Source organism: Malus sylvestris, chromosome 15 (genome assembly GCF_916048215.2).
Source record: "Malus sylvestris chromosome 15, drMalSylv7.2, whole genome shotgun sequence".
NCBI lineage: Eukaryota > Viridiplantae > Streptophyta > Magnoliopsida > Rosales > Rosaceae > Malus > Malus sylvestris.
Genome location: NC_062274.1, coordinates 4449461 through 4477045, shown reverse-complemented (window position 1 = coordinate 4477045; position 27585 = coordinate 4449461). Strand labels below are relative to the sequence as shown.

The 27585-nt window shown below is 39.0% G+C and overlaps 4 protein-coding genes across 7 annotated transcripts; 1 reads left to right on the top strand and 3 right to left on the bottom strand.

Moving 5' to 3' along the window:
• The first annotated feature begins 1690 nt into the window (after positions 1-1690).
• On the top strand, positions 1691-5621 carry LOC126601935 (transcription factor bHLH74-like). Of its 4 annotated transcripts, none has more exons than XM_050268712.1 (9): positions 1691-2098; positions 3405-3789; positions 3873-4103; positions 4180-4245; positions 4344-4412; positions 4628-4699; positions 4800-4943; positions 5024-5105; positions 5194-5621. In XM_050268712.1, the coding sequence occupies exons 1-9, from the start codon at positions 2076-2078 to the stop codon at positions 5217-5219; spliced, it is 1098 nt and encodes a 365-aa protein (XP_050124669.1). In that variant the 5' UTR covers positions 1691-2075; the 3' UTR covers positions 5220-5621. The 4 variants fall into 4 exon arrangements, with proteins under 4 accessions (XP_050124669.1, XP_050124667.1, XP_050124668.1 ...); XM_050268710.1 differs by having other exon boundaries at positions 1955-2098; positions 3129-3789; XM_050268711.1 differs by having other exon boundaries at positions 1955-3789; positions 5197-5621.
• Positions 5622-5982: 361 nt separating this feature from the next.
• Positions 5983-9524, bottom strand: LOC126601934 (probable xyloglucan glycosyltransferase 12). The gene is made up of 5 exons (XM_050268708.1): positions 8279-9524; positions 7867-8175; positions 7403-7693; positions 7188-7301; positions 5983-7062 (listed from the first exon to the last, which is right to left on the bottom strand). Exons 1-5 carry the CDS (start codon positions 9038-9040, stop codon positions 6439-6441), a joined length of 2100 nt encoding a protein of 699 aa, XP_050124665.1. The 5' UTR covers positions 9041-9524; the 3' UTR covers positions 5983-6438.
• A 12363-nt stretch (positions 9525-21887) lies between these two features.
• Positions 21888-25238, bottom strand: LOC126604759 (amino acid transporter AVT6A-like). Its single transcript, XM_050272066.1, has 5 exons — positions 24242-25238; positions 23887-24039; positions 23135-23338; positions 22478-22943; positions 21888-22249 (listed from the first exon to the last, which is right to left on the bottom strand). Exons 1-5 carry the CDS (start codon positions 24645-24647, stop codon positions 22111-22113), a joined length of 1368 nt encoding a protein of 455 aa, XP_050128023.1. The 5' UTR covers positions 24648-25238; the 3' UTR covers positions 21888-22110.
• Positions 25239-25375: 137 nt separating this feature from the next.
• LOC126604760 (uncharacterized) lies at positions 25376-27210 on the bottom strand. The gene is made up of 4 exons (XM_050272067.1): positions 26872-27210; positions 26591-26786; positions 26328-26414; positions 25376-25751 (listed from the first exon to the last, which is right to left on the bottom strand). The coding sequence occupies exons 1-4, from the start codon at positions 27090-27092 to the stop codon at positions 25602-25604; spliced, it is 654 nt and encodes a 217-aa protein (XP_050128024.1). The 5' UTR covers positions 27093-27210; the 3' UTR covers positions 25376-25601.
• Between the last annotated feature and the right edge of the window lie 375 nt (positions 27211-27585).

Genomic DNA, 27585 nt, shown 5'->3' with positions numbered 1-27585 from the left:
TTAGCATGACGACCAATATAGGCTTCATAATCTCCATTGATCGAATTCAGCAATTGCTTAATGTTATCAATCACCAAACCCATCGAAAAGGTATCATGACTCAAGCGAAAAATTGTTGAAACGATATGGAGGGAACTATCAAGTGATCTCATTCAAAAGTTCCTTATTTTACCGTTGTCAGACTAATTTAAAAAAAACGATTTGAATTTGAATGCATATGAAATACAGTGACCGAGCCAACTTAAATTCATCATCTCAAATATGTACTCCGGGATTATTAATTAATGAATATTTTAGGACTCATTTCTAGGGTGTAGGGGATTACGACTTGGGATCAAATTAGCCGCTGAATTCGGAATAAATTTGTAGTTTTTCCAGAAAGATCACAACCAGGCCTAGGAGGAGGAGGGGGAGGAGGTTTGACCAGATAATTTTGTTTGACCAGGTTTGTTGGGTACTTAGATTAAGAGATTAAGAAGCTTTAAACAGGCAATAATACTAGCACAGCTGGATAACCGTACCAGGACAAGGAGGTAAATTCATGATTAGATTCCGTTATTCCTTATGTTCCTCACCACTCACAGACTCAAAACCCTCCAAAGTTAAAAAAAATGGAAGTTTAACGGAAAGCACCTGGTACTGTTCACCTTAACGAAAAACCACATTTTTACACTAAAAAGTCACTATTCACTTTACCCTTTATTTTGTCATTATCATTAAAACTCAAAGTTTTCAAACCCTTTTCATTAGTTTTCCTTAAAAAAAATGGAAACAAAACATACCAGTACCACAAACTGGATTTGGATCCTCTCCCAAGCTAATGGAGAGGATCCTCCTGACCAGTTATCATGAGCCGTTGGATAAAAATTCAACGGCTATAATTATTATAACTTTAAAGGGATCTCCTATTTGTAGCCGTTGGATAAAATCGAACGGCCCATGATAACTGGTCAGGAGGATCCTCTCCATTAGCTCAGGAGAGGATCCAAATCCCCACAAACTAATCTTTACTAATTAATAAAACATTAATTGTCAACCAATATTTTATGAAATTATCAATTTAACCCTCTAATTAAAATAGAACATGAATAAGAAATATGGGGTAGAAATGTAATTTCACACAATTAAATTTTGTTTGTTTTTTTTCAAAACCTCACATACATGTAATCTTAACATATATTTAATTATAAATAAATAAAAAATAAAAAATTCCCACTTCTATATTCTCTATCACTCTCTTAATCTCTCATTCTATTTCAAAAACAAAAATAAAAATTTTTCCCAACACACTGAGTACCCATATGCTAATATTAGATTAATTTAAGTAAAACTTTGAGATTTTAGCCTCTGTTATGCATCCCCAGCTTAACTCTCAATGTGGTCCCCTAGAAGCACACACCTGTCAAAGCGGGGCCCACCAAGCTTCAAATAATATTACTATTAATATTTAAGGGATAAATCTTACATTCCATCGATACTTATGAATGACAAGTAATTGCACTTTAAATTACCACGACTAACACATTGGGTAGCTGTAAATAGTGTAATGAAAAAGGAGGGTTAAAAAAATAAAAATCAGAAATCCAAAGGTGGAGAAGGGAGGTGATTTGGAAGTGGGGTCCAGAGGAATTAGAGTTGATGTGCAATGATGCAGATGGAAGGGTGATGGAGGTTAGGAGCATAATGAGTTTCTTCTCAAAAGAAATGAAAGGGGGTTATTGGGTTAGTTGGCACTGAGAAAAATGAGTGTGCAACAGCAAGGAGAGGTCTAGAATAGTTGGCAAATGTGTCAGTAATTTTTATTTTTTTTAAAGTATGTCAAAGATGGGAAGCAGGCAAACTTGGCCTTGAAGAGAAGAACCTCTCCAATTTTATAATTCCCAAAAGAAAACAGAGGGAAAGCATTATTGTATTGGAAAAATTGCAGACAAAGAAAGCTCAAAGTAGAGAGAGGGAGAAATTACAAGAGAGTAAAGTGTGGAAGGAGAGAGAGAGAGTGAGGGATTAGGTTCTGCAATAATTTTTCCAACCAGAGCAGTTGGCAGTGGTTATTTTTGGTTCTTTTAAAATCATACATGTCATCTGTGAACTTGGGCAGGTAAGCAAAGTCTCACTCTTTTTTTCTATAGCTCCATAGCTCTCTCTCTCTCTCTCTCTCTGCTGCATTGTGTGTGTGATCTATATAAAAAGTTTGGAACTTGATGCTTCTTTTGCTGTTTGTTCAAATACCCAATTGGTGAACTGAGATTTTCCTGTCAAATTTGACCAAGAATTTGATTATTTTGGAGGTAAAATCAAAAACCCAATTCAGGGACTGAGCTAAAACCCTGCCCATTTTCTATTCCTTCAGAATTCAAGCATAAATTTGATGCCTTTTGGTCTTTCTTGGAGTACCCATCGGAGAATATCTCAAAAGGGGTTCTGCAACTTTCCTTTTTCTCAGTTTCTAGGCTTCTAGCTTTTGATTCAAAACTTGCAAGAGCTAGTTGTTATTTCCTGATAGGTAATTTGGCGGCCATTTTTATTATAAATTATTATTATTATTATTATAATATTCGATTGCTTGAAGCTCGGAGAGATTCTCCTTTCTCCCCAATTTTGGTCATAGTTTGAAGAGATTCAAAACGCCCTTTTCCATCAATCAGATTGATGTTTGATTGAGTTGAGGATTAAAAAAAAAAATTGAAAATTTAGCTCTCTCTCATATATATAAAGAGAAAAAGGGAATCTGCTTTCTTTTTGTTAGTCTGGTGAGCTGTTGCTTTAGCTAATGTCATTGTTTGTCCATGTCTTACTTTATGCTCTGAAAGGTTCACTTTTCTTGTCTGTGGGGAGCATTTTCTTTTGTTTATTTTTCCCTTCCCTGCACTAGAAGCTTGATCCTAGGGTTTTTGAGGTCAGTAGGGTGGTGCAGCATAAGATTTTATGCCTGGTACACTGGATTTATCCTCTCACTTTGTGTCCATGGGATGCTGCAACAAGGGGCATCTGTTGCTTTAGCACCATAAAGCTGCAAAGGTTACTTGTTCCTTGTTGAGTCTGCAAGATATCACCAGTCAAATTTGGTCAAAGCCATCCACTTTCCCTTTAGTTTCTTAGATTTCTTTTATCATTTGAATAACATATAGGGTGGTGGTGGAGGACTCCATAGTTTTGGAGGATTATAACTTCTGAGTTGAGAAAATGGGAGGTCATGACAGTGAGGATGTAGGGTTTCAGCATAGAAATAATGGGAGCCTGAACTATCCATCTTCCGGGATGAACACGAATCCGCTGCCCGAAAAGGTTTCGAGAATGGCGATGAGTTCTGTGTCCATGTTTAAGCCGTCAAATGGGGCTGACCCTTTCTTTGGTTCTGGTTGGGATCCAATTGTTTCATTGAGTCTGAGTGATCATTTTGGCAGTTCTACGGGTATTTCCCACAGCGAATTTCCCAATCCACCTTACCCCATTGCGATGGAGAATCAGGGAATGAGTAGCACCTCCCACCTTGTTCAATATCCATCTGATTCAAGCTATGCTGGGATGATGCCAAAGCTTCCTCCATGTTTTGGAAGTGGGAGCTTCACAGAAATGGTTGGTTCTTTTGGTGTCTCTGAGTGTGGCCAGATTGCTAACTCTGGGTGTCCTCCGAACTATAACCCGAACAGGGAGGGGGGCACTTCAACAATCGGTGCCCAATCGCACGATGATCGCCAAATTTCTGAAGAGAGTGCTTTAGGATCTTCGCCGAATGGAAAGAGAAGGAAACGAGTTCCCGAATCCAACTCTGCATTCAGTCCAAATAAGGTAAATTGCTATGCTGAATTTGTGTAAGTTTTTTTATTGATTATTTATCCCCGTGATGTTAATTTCTTTGTTATCTGTAATAGAATGCTGATGGGGAACTTAACAAGGATATGTCTGGGGAGAGCTCTGATTATCTGAAAGAACAAGATGAGAAGAAAGCAAAAACTGACGAAAACGCAGCTGCAAATCTGCGCGGTAAGCAGATGGGCAAACAGACTAAAGAAAATTCTCAAAGCGGAGATCCAAAAGACAGTTACATTCATGTTAGAGCCCGAAGGGGCCAGGCTACGAATAGTCATAGCCTCGCAGAAAGGGTGCGTTCTCATTACTATATACATATATACACGCATCAAATTAGTTAATTGAAGCAATATAAGTTTCTGCTTGCAGGTAAGAAGAGAAAAGATTAGCGAGCGGATGAGATCGCTTCAAGAACTTGTTCCGGGATGCAATAAGGTATTGATGTGTTTGGGAGTTGGTCAGTTTTATGATTGTTCTCTTATGTTATATATATATAGAATACTGATCAATTTAATAACCAATCACTTTTCTAGATTACTGGGAAGGCTGTAATGCTTGATGAGATCATCAATTATGTGCAGTCTCTGCAACAGCAAGTTGAGGTATGATATTCTGCAGTCTAAAATGAGGAACTACTTGCGTGTTTTGTAGAAAAAATTAATCCACTACGTTTATAGTTGTCCTGCTATTTCTGCTAGTCGAAAGCTGAAACTAGATAACCGTGTCCGTGTGCATGATTGTGAAATTTAGTACCGTGGTTGTCTACCCCTGAAATGTTTTATGATTCAGTGAAGGTTTGCTTTCTTTAATGTTTCAGTTTTTATCAATGAAACTTGCGACCGTGAATCCAGAACTCAACATTGATATTGAACGGATTCTATCCAAAGACGTAAGTTCATAAAATGCTAGTATTACTCAATAATTTTGTCAATTACAACAAAACTATTAGTGAATGTATTGAACTTTATCTTGGTTTGCCTTCTCTGTAGATTCTTAACTCGAGGAGTGGTGGTGGAGCTGTCTTCAGGTTTAGTCCTGGAATCGGCTCTCCTCACCCATACCATCCCGGTATGTTCCATGGAAACTTGCCAAGTATGCTAACTTCAGCTCCAGAATTTCCTTCCTTGCCTCAGGTAATTTGAATTGAGAGACTTCAAATCATTCCTTTTTGCTTGTCGAAACATCGGTTGAACTAATGCATGTGATTTTGCAGAATGTATTAGACAACGAGCTCCAAGGTCTTCTCCATATGGGTTTTGATTCTAGTTCAGCTATTGACAATATGGCACAAAATGGTAAATAACCCAAATTCATGTTTGCAAATCACTTTCAAAGTTCTTGTGTCTTAGCTTTCCTCTAACCTTGACACGATATAATGTTCAGCAGGCCGCTTGAAACCAGAGCTATAAGATTGAGAACAGATTATGGTCTACTCCCACCCGAAGGATGATTCAAATTTTCGGTTAACTGTACTTGACACAGCTAGAGAAGAAGAAAAGCGGAAAGAAAAGGAAAACAAAGGTTATTTCGGTTGTATAGGCTCTCTCGTTCCTAATTGTTTGTTCTTCGAATTTTTAGCAGAAGAAGATGACTTTTGTTATATTACAAAAGATGTGTATAATGAGACAGCAAGGCAAGAGGTTTGATTGGTGATGAAGCTTTGTTGGTTGGTGTTTGTAGAAATAGGACTTTGCTTGAAGCTTTCTTAGGGTCTTATTTTGGGGGGAAAAACTGTGAAACAATTGTTTTTGTAACTTCCTCTAAAAAATCTCCGTTTCTCTTGCAATAAAGTACGAGTTATGTTTCTGCAAGTTCCGGTTGTCAATTTAATGCATCAATAGAAATGGTTATAAACTTCAATAAAAAATAAAAACCGACTTATAGCAGGTTCAGAGCGGCTCTATTTGTGCATATTTTTGCCACCAGCCTTTGTGACCCAGGAAGAAAAACCACAGCAGTTTCAGTTTTGTGGTCCAAACTAATTTTTGATAGATATTTTTGTACTATATAAAAGCAATGAGTTTGATACCAATTTACAGGCCTAGTTCAACCTGATATGGCCTTGTTTGATCTGTAGAATTATATTTCTAACATTTGGATTGAAGAAACGACGTTTACAGATAAGGTTTTCCTCCAATGTTAGGTGCTCAACCTTCAATTGAAATTGCAAAATTTCACAAGAGAGAGAAACATATATACCATTTATACATGATCAGAGTAAAGCATCAAGATGATTGCCCTTGAAATTGTAAAGTAGCTTGTGTTTTGATGTTTGAAGAAGCAGATTTTCTTACAAAAAAGAATGACTACAAACAAAAGAATGAAAAATAAATTTGAAAAAAAAAAAAAACAAACAATGAACATGCATCACTAATTCTCATCTGTATTTTTCTCATGGATGATATCCTTTCTCCGTTTATAGCACAACTATTCTTGTTCTTCCGGGTGGAGGGAGTCCGGAGGGTGGAGGACAAGCAGGAAGAGAGCAACACTCTCGGCCCTCTCGACGACCTTCTCCCAAGGAGTCTTCTCTCTCGGTTGTTCTACTTAGATACGGTGTTTACCACCCCGGCTTGTCTGTGTCTCAATCGGCCATATATCGCTATGAAAGTTTATTGCTTTCCCTTTTTATTCTACCTGTTCGCCGATTAGGTCTAAACCGACCAGCAGGAACGATACTCCCTGAAACAACAAGAAGTAGAAGTGGATACCCTGAGCAGACAGAAGGCTCCTCGCCGCAGCAGTTAGAAGGAGGAATGCCAATGCCAATTCCTTTGTGTATATTCTGTTGTGCTTCTTTTTCTTGGAGGCCCTTTGCTCCTGCTGTCTAATTACTTCCTTCATTTCAACAAGGTCCGGCACTGAGACCCCCCTTTGATGCTTTGGCTTCTCAACTAAGGAGGTGAGATCGCCCTCTGAGGAACGGCCGGATTTCTTAGTGACAACCCACTCGTATGCGCTGCCAAGCTGAAACAGGCCGGAGATCATGGCGTTGAATTTTGTTACCGACATGGTGTTCTCAAAGAGAAGGTAAGGAACAATGAAAGGGAAGGCTTTTGGGGCTGGGAGGATGTTGAGAAACGACATGGTGGCGGGGATGTAACATACAACCCACGCTGGTAGCTCGGCCTCTGGGATGAACATTGTCATGGGGAGAATTATGCAAAAAAGAGTAAACGAGTAGAAGGGTAATATAAGTTTCCGGAGCAGAAAGAAGAGAAAGATCAAATTGAATTTCTTGCCAATGCTGATCTGCGACAAGCAAAGAACAAGATATATATTAGTTAACCGCAATCCAAAACAATTCCTTGGCAAGCAAAAGCTGCAAAACAACCTTAATTGAACAAGGGGACAAGTAACACCCAAAGGATATATACCTTAGATTTTATAATAGCGGGCAAACAGAGGCGAAATAATTGCATAGGCCCCGAGTGCCATCGGTGTTGTTGCTTCCGATAAGCTTCATAAGACTCGGGTAATTCACACTGGCACTGAGCACATAGAAGATATAGCACTAACAACCATTAGCCAACCATTGAAACGGTGGAAGTAAACCAGTTTTAACAAAGGATTAATAAGGACTAAATAGTACCTCGACGTCATTGAGGAAAATGAATTTCCATCCGTGGAGGTGGGCACGAACAGCAATATCCATGTCCTCGACAGTGGTCCTCTCCAACCACCCACCAGCTTCCTCCAACGCCTTTATCCTCCACACACCAGCTGTCCCATTGAAACCGAAGAAATTAATGAACACGCTGTTCACTTGTTGCTCAACCTCAAAGTGGAAGGACAAATTAATGTTCTGTAGCCTTGTGAGTAGGTTCTCATCCTTGTTCACAAAGGACCACCTAGCCTGAACCAGCCCTAGTTCATCATTGCCCTGAAATTTTCAATAATTAACCAATTTTAGTAATTAAGGCTATCCTAATCGCAATAATTAACTGCCTCGTCTCATTAAAAGCAACAATCTTTACAATAATGCAGTTCGAACAGTCTCAATCAAAGTCTAACAGATTATGATTAACAACATAATTGGCAGCAATTAGGGTTTACCCTGAAGTGAGGCACTGTTCTCTTGAGGAAGTCTGGGGTGGGCTGAAAATCTGCGTCAAAAATCGCCACGAATTCATAGTCTTTGACATAGCTACAATGCATTGCAGACTTGAGATTACCAGCCTTGTATCCGTCTCGAATCACTCGATGCCGGTACAGAATGTTGGCTCCCTCCTGCTGCCACTTATGAACTTCCTCTTTGATCAGAAACTGCGTGGTTGGGTCATCCGAATCATCGAGAATTTGAATCAACAGCTTAGATTTCGGCCAGTCCAAATTGCACACTGCAGCAATTGACGTCTGATAAACCTGATTTTCCAAACAATCTACAATCAGCCAAGAACAAAATGCACAAAAAGCGTACAATTAAAAGTTACTGAGCTACAAAAATTCGTAAATTCAGTAAATTTACCTCCTTTTCATTGCACATGGGGATCTGAACAAGAACCATGGGGAAGTAACCGGTTTCCCCTGTTTCGGGGTCGAAAGCGTCTTCTTTTGGGACCGGTTTGATATTCTTGAATCGGATCCAGAAGCAACCCAGACAGAGGATTAGCCTATCCAAGCTCTGAATCATGAACAGAACAATGCAGGAACTGGCGAGAAACTGCAGCGGCGGAGCTAAATATTCAACCCGGAAAAATACCCATTTCGAATAAACCCAATCGAATGCGCCCTTAACCCCCAATGGCGACGCCCACAAATACTCCAGCTGCAGATGCGGCGCCCCAAAGTGCCAGCCTTTGAAATACGCCGCCACCTCAAACCCCAGAAGGAGCACCGACAGCCACAGGATCATCTTGATGCAGAAATAGAACCGGCTCCGGACGGCCGGGTTTTCGACTTCCCTGACGCTGGCGGGCCTGACGTCGGCGTCGGTGTCCATCCTGCCGGAGGCGATGCGGCGGCGGATTGCGGATGCGAGGCCCAGCATTGCGGAGCCAATGGAGGTGAGGCAGCCGGCGGCTCTGTGGGCTCTGAGGAGGAGGACCCAAGTGAACTGCTTGGCGTTTTTGCCACGGACCCGACCAGGCGACTCGGAGATGAGGAAGTCCTTGTCGGTGGGGCCTTCGAGCTCGACCATGGACCAGTTGGGGTTCTCCATCTTGACGACGACGGGAGTGCCGCGGTGGGTGTCTTTATTATTATTCCACCAGCTGAAGGAGGGCGCCATTTTTATTGGTGTGAGTTCCTCTGGGTGTCTGATCTCACGAAACCCAGCTCAGAAACGAACCGAAACGTTTCTATTTTTTTTGTTTGTAAATTTGTCGATTTTTGGGTCGGAGCCAAAACCCCTTTTCGACCGCTTGAAGATGAAGAGACCCAGAAGGCAGAAAAGGCTACGAGTTTGGTCTCATTGTCAGGAAATGTAGAGAGAGAAAGCGAGACAAAGGAAAGAGAGAGAGAGAGAGAGAGAGAGAGAGAGAGAAGGGGAAGGAGAAGAAGGACGCGTGGTGGAGAGAAAGCAGAGCGAGGCGTCTCTAAATCATTGCCAAATTCGGTGCTGCCGAGTGTAAGAGAGAGAGAGAGAAAGTGATTGAGGAGAGAGAAACAACAACAGGAACAAAGGTTGCGACTTTTCCTGTGGGGGCTGAGGCCAAATGCGCTACCTTTCAATTTACAGCTTGCAAATGAGGACTCTGGGACGCAATAAAAAGAAGAAGAAGAAGAGAGAGAAAGATACAGAGAGAGGGAGAGGAGAAATGAAAGAGATGGTAATCGTAACAGCTCAACACGTCTTTGATTTTGATTAGTGAAACTAATTAATTAAAAAATATCAAAAGAGGAGGCAAGAAAAACAAAAAAAAAAAAACTTGACCAAAAAATATATATAATTTATTTGAATTGATTCGCAGAACCCACGTTCCCGAAGGTCAATGTCTGGAATTGATCCTTTTTACCAGTAACAACATTCCCAGATTTTCCTTCTAAACTTTTCACCAAACCGGAAAAAATAAATTAATTTGGGATAATTTGGGTTCCGTACAACAACAACAAAAAATCCAGTCAATCAAACTGTGCAGAAATTCAGAAAAAAAGGGCAGTTATTAACCGGATGTCCGACAAAAAAAAAAAGAAGACAATTTCTCCTTTTTTTTGTTTTTTTTGTTTGGGTGGTTTTGCTCTTTTTTTTCACCTACCGCTTTTAAGGTATAATAATATCAGCAACGACCAACAACGTAAGCCCTAACCCTGGAAATTTCCTTCGTACATGTAAAAGGAGCATCTTTTTTTCTGGGAATTTTTGTTTTTGTTACAATTTACAATTGAGAAAAATGGGGAAGGAGAATTTACAGAGATGTTCCGGCGCGGTGGAAGGTACGAGGTGCTTCGTTCCTCCTTCCGAATCCGATTGGAATTCCATCTGGGTCTGGGTGGCTCCTCCTCCTCCTCGTGTGAATTCAGAGCTCATAATTTTTACTTTTTGACCATTTCTCTCTTTTTACTTTTTGATGTTTTAATCTGAGAAGAAAAATAGGAAAAAAAAAATAATAAGGAATAATAATAATAATAATATTTCAACGAAAAAGACAGGGTATCTACCTACCACCAAATAAGTCTTGATGCGACAAAAAGTGAAATGGTTTTTTTTTTTTTTTTTTTTTTTAATATGGTTTTTTTTATTGTTTTGTTTTGTATTTTGTTAATTATTAATTAATGGACGGATGGTAGTTCGAAGCTTCAAATGAGCTCGTTTCGTTAGGGAAAAGGCAGCTACATAATTATAATTAAGGGAATTTTAATTAAAAGCTTATTGTACTGATTATTTTAAATAAAATCATATTTTTACATTAAAAAAATTAATCTTGGTATTATTCACTTTACTCTTTATTTTATCATTATTGTTAAAATTCAAAATTTTCAAGTATTTTTCATTAGTTTTTCTTATAATTAATAGGTACAAGTAAAGTAGATTATAATTTGTAATGTTAAGTGCTATGCTTGATAATTCAAATGAAATAAATTAAGTAATGCCACAATTTTTTTATTTCTATTATTAAAATAAGTTTATCGTAAATTTTTTTTCAACAAAAGTTTTTCATAATTTACTGAATCTAAATAATTACAACCCTTGAGCTGGAAAATGTATTAGTTTGATGAGCAGTATTTATAGCATATTTTTTAAGTTGGATCTTTTTTTGGTAAAATTTTAAGTAGGATCTTGGTATTCTTTTACAACCTATTTGGTGACACGAAAGAGATTGAGCTTTGGAGATAAGATTGAATTGGCAGGGACTTGTAATTCATGAGCAAGAATAGATTGGACAACTCATTCTATTGTGAATTCATAACACATCATGTCTAGTTCTGTCTATCTTACATTTGACACAACAAACAACAAAAATTTATATACCAAATGTCATAAGGTGTGCAAAATCGTTCTCTTGGTTTCGGTTAGTTACGTTAGCGTTATGATTTCGTTCTTGTTGATCTGATAATTGAATTATTACTTAAGTATTAATAAACGTACTCATTTGATGACACATCATTTAATTTATAAATTTTATTTATAAATTGATCTCCCTATCATTTTCTAGCAAATAAATGGTTAGAATAGTATTCTCGAAAGACGGCTGATCTTGACACATAAGAACGATGAGGTAAGGGCACAAACCGCCGTTGACGTCCAGGTTTCCATAAAATGTGTGCGCGATGACGACCGGAGGATGAGACACGTGGAACGTCGGTGGTGCATTAATCATAAACTGGTTTTCCACCCCTCAGCCGGCACTGGGCCACACACAGCTATTTGAGCGTAATTCCCGGCCCCTTGCCAAATGCCAAGTCATCCAACCCTTTTTTTTTTTTTTTTTTTCTAATTCTGGAAAAGGAAAGAAAACCTATGCAACATGCACGTAGTTACTACGTAAGTGAATAGTTAAGATCATAAGACTACGTAGTTCCCTCTGTTTAACTGTAATTATATTTGCATGAGTTGTATCGATAACGGCATGTTTTATCTTAAACATGTTACCTATAATAATATTGACACTTTACGATGGTTCGTTGAGCAATGGCTACAAATATCACATCTTTTTACCGTATTAGTGTACTATATCATGTCAAATAATGAATACAATAAACATTTAGTGAGATCATACGTTAATTGATGTGTTATGTACTTGTCACATTATATGATACTACAAAAATACAGTTTCTCTAACTTTTTTTTTTAATTTGTCAATAGAGAACGTATGTCGAATCATAGAGTGACAATGACATGTTTAGTAAATGATATGATGGTATTTTATTTATGTAAATATAAGGTATTCTAACTTTTATTTATGGAAAAATGATATGACAATATTTCATTTTTGTAAGTATAAATTATCACCCATTTTTCTATAAGAAAGTTTAGTAAATAAACTTGTAACCCACTTCATATTTACATAAATAAAATGTTATCCTATCATTTTGCTAGCAAATTTAATCAGAAACTTATTCTTTAGAACAAAGTTGAGGCGTAAAATTTATATACCAAATGTCATCACCATACGTATTTTCTTATCAAATTGTTTTGCATGTTTAGATTAAGTTTAAATTGTTTAGATTTACGTACGAAAACATAATTTGTCATATACACATGGATTAATGATGGAATTAATGATTCCATAAGCAATTTTAGAGAAGATGCCATGCAACGGGACACTAATGACCCAATTATACAAGTTAATTTGTGGATGACAGCTCTACTTTGTGATGGTCTTAGCTTTTAATTAATACTTTAATTATGTAAAAAAGGATTAAGAAAAGTTAAAAGTTCTAAAAGTTGGAGGACATGTAGGACCTCGACGTGGTATCTTTATTTATCTAATCACGATTTGGTGACGGGTGAGATCAAAGAGCACAGCCCTTAATCCTTAATTTATGTTTAGGGATCATAATTACAGTCCAGGTGGACGGTCTATTGCAATTTTGAAATACTATATTTATATATTTAGTATTTGATATCATCTGCGTCGGCGCAAACACAAACCGACACTGCTCTCGTCAAATCCCTAATCAATGATTAATTACGATTATTATAAACCCATTAGTTTTGGAAAATAAAAAAAGTAACTTTCAAGTAAAGCTAGGATCCTAGGGATACTCTTATTTAATTCGAACAATTTCGTCAAATCATTTATATTCAAAGGGTTTCATATTTTTAGTCTAAGATAAACATAAAAATACTAAGCAGACCAACTTAAAAGAAGAAAGCAAAATAAAAAAGCACAATAGCTTGTATGGAAATGCTTTAAAATGACTAGTACTTTTAGAAAAAATATTTTTTTGTTCCCAAAATACGTTGTTTTTTTCTCAAAATTTATTCTAAAAACATTTTTACAAAAAATGCTTTTAACTATTTTAAAAATAAAAAAAAACTTCTAAACGAGCCATGACAAAAAAGGGAGAAAGTTACAAATGGAAAATGGTGGTTGCATTGAAAAATGGCATGTCGTTTTCTAATAAATTTTTTAACGTGCAGCTCTTAGCCTTTTCTGTGCGTGGTTTCATGCTGTCCATGTCTTCATCATTCCCTCAATTTTGTATTGCTGCTAATGACTTTCTGAGGATCCAAACAGTCCAAGTTCATTGTCGTTCTCTTGCAGATGGAAACTGGACAACCATAATGTATAGTTTTTAGATTGTTTAACATTTCAATTGCTGTTTTAATCAAGTCAACAAATATTGCTTTCTTTCCCAAGTTCTTCTATCATTAGAACGTGATTAGTGTGATGTGTTTTGATTTATTCGGATTCCCAATCAGACACATTATCGTTACTAATCCTTTCTGCTTTCACCAACAAAGCAAAAGAAATCAGACGATAAAGAAGAAGAGTAGCGTTATTCCCGCGCCTAGTGTCTTATCTCCTCACTCACTCTTCAATGAAATTTTTAATTACAAGTTTGTTCATTTGTTAAATGATTGAAAAAGATATATAATAATAATAAGTTAGGTGTGAAAAGGTAATAGGAGCTCTAGACTTATATTGTGTTGTGAAAGGAAAGGACAATATGTAGGTCGCCAAAAAGATAATAAAAGATGAGGATAGAATGAATCCTGGAATGTAGATCCCCTTTCCATTGAAGGGTAAGAAGCAAGCATCTAATATGATTAGATATTGATGATAGTTATTGGAGTGCATAATCATACAACAACATAATATTTGGAGGGTCATTCATTTGTTAGTAAAGTATCGTCGAAGAAGACTGCATTGTTGGTAAAATAGCGTTTAAATTAGGAATAATAGTGGGTGGAGAAATAGCATACTAGAGGTTATTTAGGAATAATAGTTGGTGAGAAAATGTCTGACCACTGCCCGGTTATTATCAAAACGGAGTTGGATGGGAGGAAGGGAAGAAAACTTTTCAGGTTTGAAGTTTTTTGGGCGAAGGAAGAGGAATGTAGGAATTTGGTGGAAAATTGATGGGCCCGGCTGATTTGTGGGGATGTCCAAAGGAGATGGGTGAAGAAAATCGATGACTATCGATCTCTCTTGATCAAATGGAGCAGAAACAAATTAAAAAAAAAAAGAGATTATAGATTGAGGAGTTACTCAGACAGTTGGGGGAACTTCAAATGAATTGGAGCACAAATGTATCAGAGATAAAAGAGAAGTCTAGACTTATTGATACTCTTTGGGCTCAAGAGGAAAGTTTCTGGCACCAGAGGTCTAGGGTAAAATGGTTACGGGAAGGAGATGCGAACACTAAGTTTTTCCATCAATCCACTCTTCAGAGACGCAGACGGAATATGATACTAAAGTTAAAAGATGGTGAAGACAGTTGGATGGAGAGTCCCACCCATATCTGGAAGCTGGTGGATGATCATTTTCTCAATGTTTTCAAATCGAGAGGACCTCGGGACTGGGGAAACTTGCTGGAAGGCATAAATATTGGAATTACAAATGAGATGAATCTGACTCTCATGGAGTCCTGACTCTCATGGAGTCAGTTTCCTTGGAGGAAATAAAGGAGGCTGCTCTTCAAATGGGGGGTTTCAAAGCTCCAAGTCCGGATGGTTTTCAAGGGATTTTTTACCGGTCTTTCTGGGAGATTATTGTGGAAAATGTCAACAATCTAGTGAAGTCTTTATTGCAAGATGTGGTCAGCCCGACGGAGATAAATAATACCCATATTGTGTTGATCCCCAAGTTTTCGAACCCAAAGTTAGTGTCTCATTTCCGACCCATAAGCCTATGCAATTATTCTTACAAGGTGTTATCCAAAGTTCTGGCAAACAGGTTAAAAGTCATTCTACCACAGATTATTTCTCCTTCTCAGAATGCTTTTGTGGTGGGAAGACAGATACAGGATAATATTGGGATAACACATGAGGTGTTTCATTTTTTGAAAGGGTGCAAGTCGAAAAACAAGTTCGAGTTGGGTATTAAAGTAGACATGCAAAAAGCTTATGATAGAGTCGAATGGGACTTCCTGGAGGCAACAATGGAAAAATTGGGTTTCTGCAGACAGTGAAGGAAACTTATCATGGGATGTGTGACTTCTGTCAAGTTTGCTGTCATTCTCAACGGGCATTCAGGAAAAAAGTTTGCTCCGTCTAGAGGTCTACGACAGGGCGACCCTCTATCACCGTATCTGTTTCTTTTGATTGGAGAAGTTTTATCCAGATTGATCCAAGTTGTGGTGGAAAACAAGTCTTTGGATGGTGTGAAATTGGGAGTCACTGGGCCGGTTCTATCCCATATTTTCTTTGATGATGATATGCTAATTTTTTTTAGAGCAAATGTGAAAAATTGCAGAAATCTTGTCAACCTCCTTAGGTTATTCTATGATGCTTCGGGTCAGGAAGTAAACTTGCAAAAATCCAGTGTATTCTTTAAGGCGAATACTCCGGTGAAAGTTTCTGAGGAGTTGGGATCTATTCTTAGCATGCCGGTAGTTGACAACCTGGGTACTTATTTAGGTGTCTAGGCTTTATGGGGACGCTCAAAGAAACATGGCCTTGCTTATGTGAAGGGGAGAATTTTAGAGAAACTACAAGGGTGGAAAAACAGTACCCTTTCGAAGGCGGGCAAGGAAGTCCTAATTAAGGCGGTTGTTCAGGCTATACCTGCATATCCAATGAATATCTTTAAATTTTCGGCTATGGTCTGTGAGGAGCTAGACACTTTGGTTGCTGGTTTTTGGTGGGGAAACAAGGGTGGTGACAATAAAATTCACTAGGTGTCGAATAAGGTCTTGGGCCTCCCTAAGAATTTGGGGGGTTTAGGCTTTCGAAACTTCATGGAGTTCAATGATGCGCTACTAGCCAAACAATGTTAGCGCCTTCTTTGTAAGCCATCCTCACTGTGGGCTAGAGTGATTAAGGCTCGTTACTTCCCCAATTGCTCTTTCTTGGATGCCAAAAAAGGGGGTAGGGCCTCTTGGGCTTGGAGTAGCCTCCTTACGGGTCGAGATCTTCTTATTAATGGAACTCACTGGCAAATTATGGGTGGTCAGGATGTGAGAGTCTGGGTTGACCACTGGTTATCCTCCATTCCATTGGGGCGTCTTTCTCCGCTTGGTGAGGCTATGGTGACTAGAAACCTTCGTGTTTGCTCTCTTATTTGTCCTTAGTCTAGTGATTGGGATATCATTTTTCTGCTTCCTTTCTTTTCAGTGGCTGATCAAGAGGCAATTGAAGGTACGCTTATTGGGGATATTAGTAGAAAAGATCGTTTGATTTGGGCTGCAACAAAAAATGGTAGGTACACGGTAAAATCTGGGTATAGATCGTTGCAATCTAGGTTTCTGAGCGTGAGAGATCATCGCCTACCTCATGTTCGATCTATCCCGGAGGAGCTGTGGAATTGTATATGGAAGGTCGATGTTCCACCAAAGATCCGCCATTTTCTATGGAACTCTCTGCACAATATTTTGGCAACTAAAGCAAATCTGTACAAGAGGCGGTCTACCACATCCCTCACCTGTCCTATTTGCTTGGGCGATGATGAAACTGTTGAACATTTGCTCATTCTCTGTCTGTGGGTTCAAGCTGTTTGGTTTGGAGGGGTTTTGGGTTATAAGATAAACAGGCTAGCTATTAACTCTTGGATAAGTTAGCTGCACGCTATTTTTAATCCTACTATTGGTAATCCTACTGAGTTGTTATGGATCCAAAGGATAGTGGCTTACATTTGTTGGTATATTTGGAAAGCCAAGTGTGCTTTTGTGTTTAACCAGGTGCGAATCAACCCTTTAAATGTTGTTTTGGCCATCTCTAATGCGGTGGGGTCTTTCCTGGCTGTTTCCAATAGTTCGGTGGTTAATAGGGTTCGGGAGTGTGTCGGCCAGGTTCCAGGTCGAGCCACTTTTTGGTTTCCTCATCCTCCCCCTTTTACTAAAATAAATGTTGATGCCAGCTAGTTCAAGATGTCGTGTTCGGGGTTTGTGGGAGTGGTTTTACATGACGCTGAGGCACATTTCATTGTAGTAGCTCGATACCACATTCGGGCCCCTTGTGATGCTGCTGTCGAAGCTATAACTTTGCTTCACGAATGTGAACTGGGTGCAGCTTTGGGTTTTTCTGAGGTAGTTCTGGAATCTGACTCTTCCGAGGCGATTTCTTGCCTCTCAAATTCTATGGAGAATGGCAGTTGTGAGGCTTTTCCTATTTTAGAAAGGGTGAAGCTCTTGGGGGAAACCTTCCAGAATTGTCACTGGTCTTGGGTCCCAAAATCAGCCAATATGGCAGCGGATACTCTTACGTCGCATGATTCTGCGGAGCTGTGTGATGTTGTTTGGGTCGATAGGCCTCCATCTTCGCTGGTTTTTGTTTTAATCAATGATGGTCTTCCATGTCCTCATTAGCTGTAGGCGGTAATGTAGGGGGTGACGATTTTGCTTAGTTGAAGCGTCTCTGTATGTAACTCCTTACACTGTCTTCCTACTTTATCCTATCTGTTGTTTGCCTCTTTGTAGGCTCTCTTGTTTCCTCTCTTGCCTATGTGCCTTGGAATGCACTTTCCTGTTCTTAAAAAAAAAAAAAAAAAAGCATTTTTATTTTTTAGCTTTTTTATAGCGGAAGACACAAAAACCATCTCCAACCAAGGGCTAGGCCAAATGGCTCTTGGTCCCCATCCGGCCAAAAATGGGAGAACCGGCTAAAGGTTTGGCCAAGAGCAGCCAACCCTCCAGGGCCAGAATGTCAAGCTTGACATTTTGCTAGCCCTCAATCTTAGCCCATTTGAATGCCAACAACTACTTGCCATCAGCATAACACTAGCTAGCAACAACTAGTTGACATCATGCTGCCGTTAGGTTACCTTTGAAATTTGATTCTTTTTTTACGAATTTAAAAAAAAAATCTAATTTTTATTCCTATAAATATCTAAGTCATTCATACACCATTTCTCACATACTTTTCACCATTACATACTATCTTACCTCACTTTATTTCAATTCTTCACATTCTATTATCTTACATCTTCCAATAATCTTTCCTTTAATTTTTTTCAATAATTTTCAAATGGCCAAATATGCAATGAAAGGAAGGGCTTAGACCCAAAAAGAATATGAAGCTTTTTGCAGGTCTTATAGATGGGTCTCGAAAGATAGTGTCAATGGTACTTATCAAACAAGTGAAGGTGTGTGAATTCTACCCCAATATCCAGTCAATTTATTAACATTGGAAGCTGAAGATAAGAAGTATCACGTAAATAAGAATCATATCTAAAATTTGCACAACCAATTATATCTCGACACGTGGCACTCGAAATCCTATAAAAAAATTTATTAAGATTACATAAAGATAAGAAATCTAGAAAGTTACTCACTTTAGCAAACGTGTCACTCGAAATCTTATCCGAAAAATTATTGAGATTACATAAAATATAAGAAATATGGAGAGTTACTCACGTTAGCGACATATGTCATTCGAAAATTTTATCCAAAAAAATATTAAGATTATATAAAGATAAGAAATCTGGAGGCTTATTCATTTGGCGATAAGTGACACTCAAAATATGTTTGAAAACCTTATCTTAATATGGTAGTTTAATTTAAGTAACCGTATTAATTCAATTAAAATAATAAATTATGTTTGGTCTATGACCATTTGGCCCTCTCGGTTGGAGATAGTATAAAATATAGCATGATATTGTTCATTAAAATATAATTTATTGCAGGGCTATAGGGCTAAAGGAAGCATTTTGGCCATCTTTTGGTTAGAGATGACATAAGAATTCCTACTAAAAACTCTTCGTGTTTGAATCACAAAAATTTGTGTTTATGATCAAAATAATTCATATTACGAATCATTCTGTAAAAATCACAATGCCGCCATAGATCATGAGATTGGGAGTTTTCCTACGCAAATAATGACGCCCTCGTTCATGAAATGAGTAGTCGAACTTTCTCAACAAAATAAAGACTAGATACCGTTGAACCCAACGATCGTAATCTAGTAGGTTGATTGTCTTCCGTTTAGGCATTTTGGCTGGATGTAGGTTGGTGAGCAGACCGAAGATACCAAGCTAGGGTCAAGTGAATATGGACGTTGTCCAAACTTTAAAGTAATTTGAAACATTTAAGCGCCGTGAACATTTCAATCAAACATGGCCAAATTAGAGGCCGCTCCCACAAATGGTCCAAAAACTTTTGCTGTCGCGTTCTGTTGTGATGGGCAAAATACTCATGGGTTTGTATAACCGCCGTTACCTGTCTATTTAAAGTTCACGGTTACGGATATGGGTAACAGTTTAGACGAAAAAACGGTTATAGGTATAACCGTTTATATGTGAAATTTAAATGAGCGGTTATAAGTATTACCCGCGATTATAACGGGTATCCATCGGTTATGGGTATTATCCGCGGTTATAACGGATATCTATTTACCCATTTAATTTAATATATGTAAAATTAAAAAATAAAAATAAAAACCTTAAATTTTCAATTTCTCCGCTAGAGTCTGAAACGTCCCGTCCCCGCTCATCTCTCCCTCCTCGCTGCCCTCTCTCATCTACGCCGCCCTCTTTCTCATCTATGCCGCTCATCTCTCTCTCTCTCTCTCTCTCTCTCTCGCGGTTTCTCTTTGGTTTCAGTTTCCATATTTTCTTGCATTTTCTCAGAAACCAAACACAACATCAAATTTAATTTTTCTTTTTAACTATTATTCAGTGATGGGTTTTGATTGCTTATTATTTCAAGTTTCATGAATTGAGTTTCTCTAAGAATTGCAATATTTTTATGAATTTTTGTGCTTTAGCAATTGATGAAGCTTGAATTTCTATATAATTGATCACGTGTTAAAGATTAATCATATTCTTTTTTTTTTTTGTCAATGGAGAAAAAAGGGTCTTGATATGATTTTTAGATGTTCAGTTTATGTTCGGTAGCCTTCTAACGTTGTATTTTATAGGATTAAGTATTATGTTTTCTATGTTTGATGAGCTAAAATGTCGAAAAAATGGGTCTTTGTTAATGTTGTATATGTTGTGACACAAAATGCAGTGTATGACTGTGATGTTTAGTCGTCTATCAAGCATTCGAAATTCCCGAATTTTGTAATTTTCAAGTTGTTAAAAAAATAAACATGTAGGCAGGTGAAAAAATGGGTAAATGGGTAAAAAAAGATAAACGGATTCAAAAACGGGTAAATGATTATGGTTAAATGGGTAAACGGTTATGGTTATGGTTAAATGGGTGAACGGTTATGGTTAAATGGGTACACGGTTATGAGTATGGTTAACCATTTATAAACGGTTATGGCTATGAGTATAAACGTTTATGCAATTACCCAACGGATAAGCGGTTATGCGACTATGAACATAAATAGTTATGGGTAAATAACCACAATTACCCGCTCGCCATAATGATTACACATCCCTAGGTCCACCCCATTGGTTTAAGGTGGCTGTCTATTTCTGAATCATAACTTCAGACAACGTCTTCATCCTCAAGGGACCATTTCTTGTGGAATATTATTATTACATCAGATTTATGGGTTTTTTTTTTCAAAAACTTTTAAATGGGTATTTGTTGTTAAGGAAAACTAATTAAAATGGCTTGAAAACTTTGAGTTTTAACAGACAAAATAAAGAGTAAAGTGAATACTATCAGGATTGACTTTTTAGTGTAAAAATATGGGTTTTCGTTAAAATGAACAGTACCAAAAACTTTTCGTTAAAGTTTCCTTGTTTTTATAGGTCGCTTTGACACTAAAATATTATATTCCAGCCTTGGAGCAACCCATAAAAACAAGACTAAAACCATAACTAGAAAAAGATGAGAAAGATAATCTAGAATAGTAAATTTAGCCTGAACTTGAAATCCAACCGTCTATGCTTAAGCTCTCATCCAGAAACACGTCGGAAGAGCAGCTGTCGATAGGAGAGAGATGGCCCAAACAAACAGGGCAATACAACTTTATAGAGCTTTGTGAAAAGGGTGATACACATCAAATCTTCACGTCTTGATGAATTGAGCGTGAAGCGGAACAGCTATTCCGCCAGGTGGAGATAAAGCCACAATTAAAATTGGTTGAATCAATACATGCGTCGCGTGCATATAACACTTTGACAGTGGACACAACGGACAGACCCAACACGGTTTTTCCTCGCATGCATTTGTCACAGTCGATGAGTGCCGACAGTTGCAAAGTCTACGCTTCGGAATGGTAGTTCACATGCTGGAAGAGGTTGTATTTATGCTTGGAATGGCGATGCACGAGCTTGCAGACTCGATCAATCATTTCGAAAGAGCAACGTACTAATCCAACGATGTGAAAGTGCGTTCAAACAACACGTAGCATTGTTATGAACTTCTCCACACTAAGTGCGAACAATAGTGAATTCATCTTTTTCGTTTGTACGCGCTTGAAGTGATGCTCTAACATTTCAAATTGTAACGCACTAGTCTGAAAAATCCAATTTAATCACTAAGCGAGCAATGTACTAATCAGATGATGCGGAAGTTTATGTACCACGTCAAATTACCTAGTCAAACGAAAAAGATGAATTCACAATGCAGACGATGCGGCAGAAGATGAAAGCAGCTTTGTGGGGGCCAGTAGAAATCATAAGATTCAAAACAGCTTTGGTTAATGACAGCAAATCATGATTATTTAATGTAATTATCCACTAACGGAATATAACAACTGACTAAGTCACAAATCATCAGTCATTGATAGTGCTTTTGTCAAGCTTCCCGTTAGAACAGGTTTTAACTGCTGGTGCTTGAATTTTTCTATAAAAAAATAAAATAAATAAAATAAATCAACTGTAATTCTATGTGAAAAGATTGTAAAACTTTGCTGTGTCAGCTTCTAGCGACTTTCTCACGGCTGAAAATGCTGTAAATGTCACTGGAGATGGCCGCCGTGCTCGAGGAGACTGCTAAAAATATCATCACCCATGAGACTAGTTTGTCCTTCTTCGTCGCGATTCCACTAGTGTTCCTGCGCAACAAAAGAGAGGAAGCGTTTTCAAATGACCAAAAGTGCATTCATCAACGTAGATATTTGATTCGAGTCATACGGCACAAAAGTGCTCTCAGTGGTTCTAGTCCAAGTTCGAGACAACTTTCCCTTCTGATATTTGATGATCATAACTAAGCAAGCTCTTAAATGTAAGAAGCCACAAATTATACGATATCAGTAGTTCATAAGAGTTAATAAATTGCTTACCTAAGAGCTACGGCAGCTGGAAATATGAAACCAACGGCGATGGCAGCTGTAGCACCTGTGAACTGAAAGGCAACCCAGATGCTAGGCACAAAATTGGCTCCCAGAAAAATAAAACCCATGAGAACTGCAGTTACTGAGTAGAATCTTCGGTTGTCATATGCGATAGGAATGGCAAAGGGAAAGAGAAGGCCATCCAAATGTAGGCGGAGGGAGAAAAACACAATGGGGAAAACGAGCATCAGGTGGACACCATAGCTCACCCTAACAATATCATCAAGAAACGAGCTATATGGGATTCCAAGATCAGCATCGAAATTTGCCAGCACATCATCCATTGTATGATCCCCAAAGAGAAGGAAGCCAAAGAAGCTGGTTGCGATGTAAACAGTTGAGCAAAATGCAAGTGACGTTCGCACTATTGACTTCATCTGCGCAGGGTCTCTTAGTTCGTTCTCTATAGGGTGAACTGCAAGAAGTACAATAGAATAGTAGTCAGCTAAAATAATACACAACCATGTATTAAGCAATCGAATCGCATTTTAGATGAAGATATGCACCATGGTAAGTAAAGCGTATCCACCACGTCATTTGATCTTTAACCACTCCCTCTGTATTCATAACAAATCTAGCAGGCTAATTTGCATATGGAGTACTTACTGTTATGGTGGCAGATATAGGCGGTGACAAGAATAGGGATGGTGGTGAAAAGCTTCCAAAACGATGCCTGGTCAACCAGTTTGGGCATCAAACGTGGAAATTCAATGCTTCCATCAATCAACTTAAAGATTGCTACTCCCGCAGTTATTGCGACAAATACAACAGCCAAAGCAACGGACAACGCTGATGTGTATCTCAAAGAATCTGCATCAAAAGTTAGTATATGTACAGAAATCAGTCACTAATTAAATTGCTGTTATGCTAGTCAACAACTAAAACTAGTAATTCACTGCATGTAGCAACAGTTGTTAAAATCCTGGGCACGTTAAAGAATCGAATGTGCATAAGTTCGAATCCTCTACAAACTTCTATACAAGAATGATCCAGCGACAGCAAGCAAGCTAGGCAACACAACAATGTACAACGGGTAATGCGCTGCACATGGTTTGATCAAAATGACGAATACAAGCTCACCACCCAAACTACAGCTACTTATACGACAATTAACACGCTTCACATCTTTGCAGCATTCACTCGATTAGTCGTTAGCTGTTCATTCTAATCAAGAAACCGAAAGCAATACCTTACACAATTAAGCTAAAGACGGAGAATTAAGCATCTAAACCTTCATTTGTGTCTTTAATTCTTCAACCAATCTCTAAAGTCTCAATGCAAGCGACAAATATATTTCACAAATACGTGTTACTTTTATTATAATATAAAGAAAAATGAGAGAAGTAGAGAGATTGTACCTACGCGCTTGAAAGAAATAAGGGGAGCCAAAACAAACAGCGTGGTGAGAAGCAGCAGCGAGAACCGGGCCGTCCACCAACGTTGTCCGAACCATTCTTCTATCACCCCCGAATGGCGGACTCCTTCCGACGACGTCCCCGACAGCACGTCCCCTGCAACACCATAGAATTCCAAAATTACCCCCACAATTCCGACCATTCAATTTCCCAACCAATAAATCTCAGCCCGATAGCCGCTCGGCAACTAAATTCGGAAAGTCAGAACCACGTTGACCCAAAAACCCTATACCAAAATAGAAAGCATATCTTTTGACAAAAGAAAAAGAAAGAAAGCGAAAGCATATCTAATCTGTACCGATGATGATCATGTAGACGACGAGCATCCCAAAGTTGTTGACGACGACGCAGAGCTGGAGGAGTGTCCGGCCGGGCCCACCGAACGCGTCGCCGACAAGGCCGGAGTACGAGGCGGCCTTGGAAGCTCTGGTGAACCGCATGATCATGTCGATGGAGGACTCCGTCAGCATCGCGCCCAAGACGATCATAATCAGGCCCGGAACCAGGCCCAATTGCTTGACCGCCGCCGGGAGGGCCATGATCCCGGCACCGACGATAGTCGTCGAGAGGTTGAACACGGCGCCTGAAAAAGACGCCCCCTCGAAGCCGGCCTCGACGGAGCCATAGTCTTCGTCGTGCTTCTGTGGCAGCAGCGGGGCCTTGGGGTTGCGCCGCTGCTTCCGGTCCGAGGAGAGAATCGTCATTCCGGGGAGGTGGTTGATTGGTGTTTTAGCCGTTGAGGAAATTTGGTGAACGGATTTATGTGAGGGGGTTGTCTGCAATGGAGCCGACCTGTATTTACCAGTAACGCGTTGACGCGCGTGAATATCTTTCCGAAAGCAGGCTTTTGAACGCGTGACGCTGCCGTTTGGTTGGAAGTTTATTTCAAGTTGCGAGGTTGTTTTGGGAGGAGAAAGAGACAAAAGGTGAGCTTTGGAAAGTCCTTACGTTGCCGCAAAACGCACAAGGATGGGATGAGGCGCCCAACTAGGACCATCGCAAGTAATTAAGTTGAAGAGACTTTTTTTTTTCCATTGAAATCGGATTTTATAAAGCTTTACTCGGATTTCCTTCCCATTTGGGCATTTCAAAATTTTGTCATAGACGTTTTCAAATCGGATTGCTTACATGGCAGAATTTTAGGTGCCGCCAGATGCATACGTCTATGACGAGAGATAGCGACACGATGAGGAGACTTGATCTTCTAGGTTGCGGAAGTTGCAGCCCAATTTACGCATTGAAGTCTTTTGACCAAACATAGAAGTTGAATGAAGCATCTAATTTGACTCCAGCAGCTGAAGGCATGGAAGATGAGGAGACTTGATCAATAATCAAGGGTAGCGATTTTCGCACTTCATTATTGACCATCTGCACTCCAGATTCGATATTTTACAATTTTTCTCGTGATTGTAGGAGCCTAAAAGAGGAGTGCTTAGAAAAACTTGACACTAATTATCACCAGGATCTGTGTTACCTTTGGGTCGAAGGTTCATCGTTTGTAGGATGCAAAGTGGAAGCGACAAGGTTTAGGTCTAAGAACTCACAACATATTATACAGTACACAAGTGTCATGCCTTCAGCAGCGGTGGCATTTCAATCTAGGTTATAAAGTTAGTTAAAACTTACAGGCATTGCCAGTTAAATGGCATGGCACCATATCAACGCTTTCTCTTCCGCTTGGAGTTTTTACTTGTATCACTTTTGGGGTCTTGTACTTTCTGTGAAGATAACTTGGCCCCAACAGTGCAACTCCACAGAGCTCTCTCTACATCTGATGGCGTGAAGGTCTCGCCTTCTGCGCTCAATTCCTGCAGACATTTCAAGCAGAAACTTAAAAGTGAAGCAAAATCTATATAAATGTAAAGCTCTACAAACTCGATCACGCGTACCATTACTTGAAATACAAGGAAGGGCACTTGCATGTAAACACTTTGGAAATTACTTTACATGATCACAAGTTGGTTTTGCTTAACAGCATGCTAAATCATATGAACAGAATTTACGAGAATTGAACACCGAAAAAGAAAATGCTACACTCAAACCATCGTAAAGAATGCCTTGAGTTAAGATTACAGCTTTCCACAGAATTCTATATGTATCATAGTATTATCCTTTTTCAATTGGGAGGAGAGATGGCCGGCAGTTTTGAACTGTCACGAGGACAAAAAAATAGCCCTGAGAATGTCTTCAATCGAGAAGGTTGTATATGCGCCCTCTCATACTCATCTCATCACAACCGCCGGAACTTAGAATTATCGTCCCACACCAGCACCACATTACATTCAGTGGCATCAGATTTGTGTAATGTGCATGTGTTAACTTATATACTAAGGAATCATCAAGTAATTTTCGATGTAACACAAACCCGCAAGAAACTGACTGACCTTTGCCTTCTCCTGCAATTTATTTGCAAATAACAGGTACTGCTTAAGTGTATAGTCTTTGGAGTTTCCAAGAGCTGCAACCATAGCCTTCCACCATTCCAAACACAAATTCAATTCCATAATTAAGCAGCAGGATTACATTAATCAGAAGCAATTAACACATAATCAAATGAATAAGTTTCAATGTTAAGCAGAGGATATTTACTCTAATCAGAAGCAATTACCACAAAAATCAACAACCCAAACCCTAAATATTAAATCACCTCGTCGGACATGAAAGGCGCCACGTCGGGCGCATAAGCTGCAAGAACGGCGGAGGCGGTGGCGGGACCCACGCCTTTGAGCACCGTGAGCTCAGAGATGGCCTTCGAGATATCGGGAAGAGACCGAAACGCCTTTTCGGATGCCGATTTCACCACGGAATCATCCAAGGATGAAACGAAATCCAGCAGCCGCGGCCTCAAATTCCAGAATTTTACATCCAAGTTAGTACATCATCACTATATGTATAGAAGAAATCAAGAGAGGGAGAGAGAGGAGGTACCGCCATTTGCCACGGCTGAGCTTCCAGCGCATGAGGTCGGAGAGCTCGGAGGTGGTGATGAAGGGGTTAGGGTTTCGCTGGCGGAGGAGAGGAGGGAGTTGGTGGCGGTAGAATTCGTCGAGAGAAACCAGATCGGGTTTGTTGAGCAATTCGATGCGAGACGAGTAAGAAGAGAGTGATTCTTTCCAGAGACCGAGAGTAGAGCTCTCAAATAATTCCATTGTTGCTGTGAGGTTTGCTTGCGGCGGCGGCGGTTGCCTGTTTGCTGCGGCGGTGGAAGGGTTCCCGCTACACCCGCCCTTTTAAATTAATTAATTCCTGCCTTTAGTTTCAGTCCAGTGTTTTCCCGTCTTAAATCTTAATGGATTTCCAAATGGGTCCATTGGGTTGGGCTAATTTGACCCAATTTGTATTAGGCCCAGAGAAAAACCTAGGGTTGGGCTAAGAATATCTTATATGCGGAAAATTAGGGCCGAAGTACATGCCTTCGTTGCCGGACCCAATAGCCTTAATCTTGGCTTGTTCTTTAAAGGATGATACTTAAATCACGAATACTGCTCAACTCTTTACATATAATAAGTTACTATTCTTTCAATGATGACGGGCACATTATTTCAGTGTATAAATATTATAATATGAATCGTTCATTTTCTTCATGATCATCATTTAAAAATTATTTCTAAAAAAATTCATTTGATTTCGAAACTACTTAGG

Bases quoted from the DNA above. Each gene is read 5' to 3' on its own strand.
- LOC126601935 (XM_050268710.1), top strand. From the start codon at position 3,184: ATGGGAGGTCATGACAGTGAGGATGTAGGGTTTCAGCATAGAAATAAT. The intron at 3,790-3,872 runs GTAAATTGCTAT...TATCTGTAATAG, and splicing joins CTGCATTCAGTCCAAATAAG to AATGCTGATGGGGAACTTAA. The intron at 4,413-4,627 runs GTATGATATTCT...TTAATGTTTCAG, and splicing joins CTCTGCAACAGCAAGTTGAG to TTTTTATCAATGAAACTTGC.
- LOC126601934 (XM_050268708.1), bottom strand. From the start codon at position 9,040: ATGGCGCCCTCCTTCAGCTGGTGGAATAATAATAAAGACACCCACCGC. The intron at 7,694-7,866 runs GTAAACCCTAAT...TGAAAATTTCAG, and splicing joins GAACAGTGCCTCACTTCAGG to GGCAATGATGAACTAGGGCT. The intron at 7,063-7,187 runs GTATATATCCTT...TGCTTGTCGCAG, and splicing joins CCGCTATTATAAAATCTAAG to ATCAGCATTGGCAAGAAATT.
- LOC126604759 (XM_050272066.1), bottom strand. From the start codon at position 24,647: ATGACGATTCTCTCCTCGGACCGGAAGCAGCGGCGCAACCCCAAGGCC. The intron at 24,040-24,241 runs GTACAGATTAGA...ATGGTGTTGCAG, and splicing joins CGTCTACATGATCATCATCG to GGGACGTGCTGTCGGGGACG. The intron at 22,250-22,477 runs GTAAGCAATTTA...TTTGTTGCGCAG, and splicing joins CCAGCTGCCGTAGCTCTTAG to GAACACTAGTGGAATCGCGA.
- LOC126604760 (XM_050272067.1), bottom strand. From the start codon at position 27,092: ATGGAATTATTTGAGAGCTCTACTCTCGGTCTCTGGAAAGAATCACTC. The intron at 26,787-26,871 runs GTACCTCCTCTC...CTGGAATTTGAG, and splicing joins CTCAGCCGTGGCAAATGGCG to GCCGCGGCTGCTGGATTTCG. The intron at 26,415-26,590 runs GTGATTTAATAT...GAATGGTGGAAG, and splicing joins CGCCTTTCATGTCCGACGAG to GCTATGGTTGCAGCTCTTGG.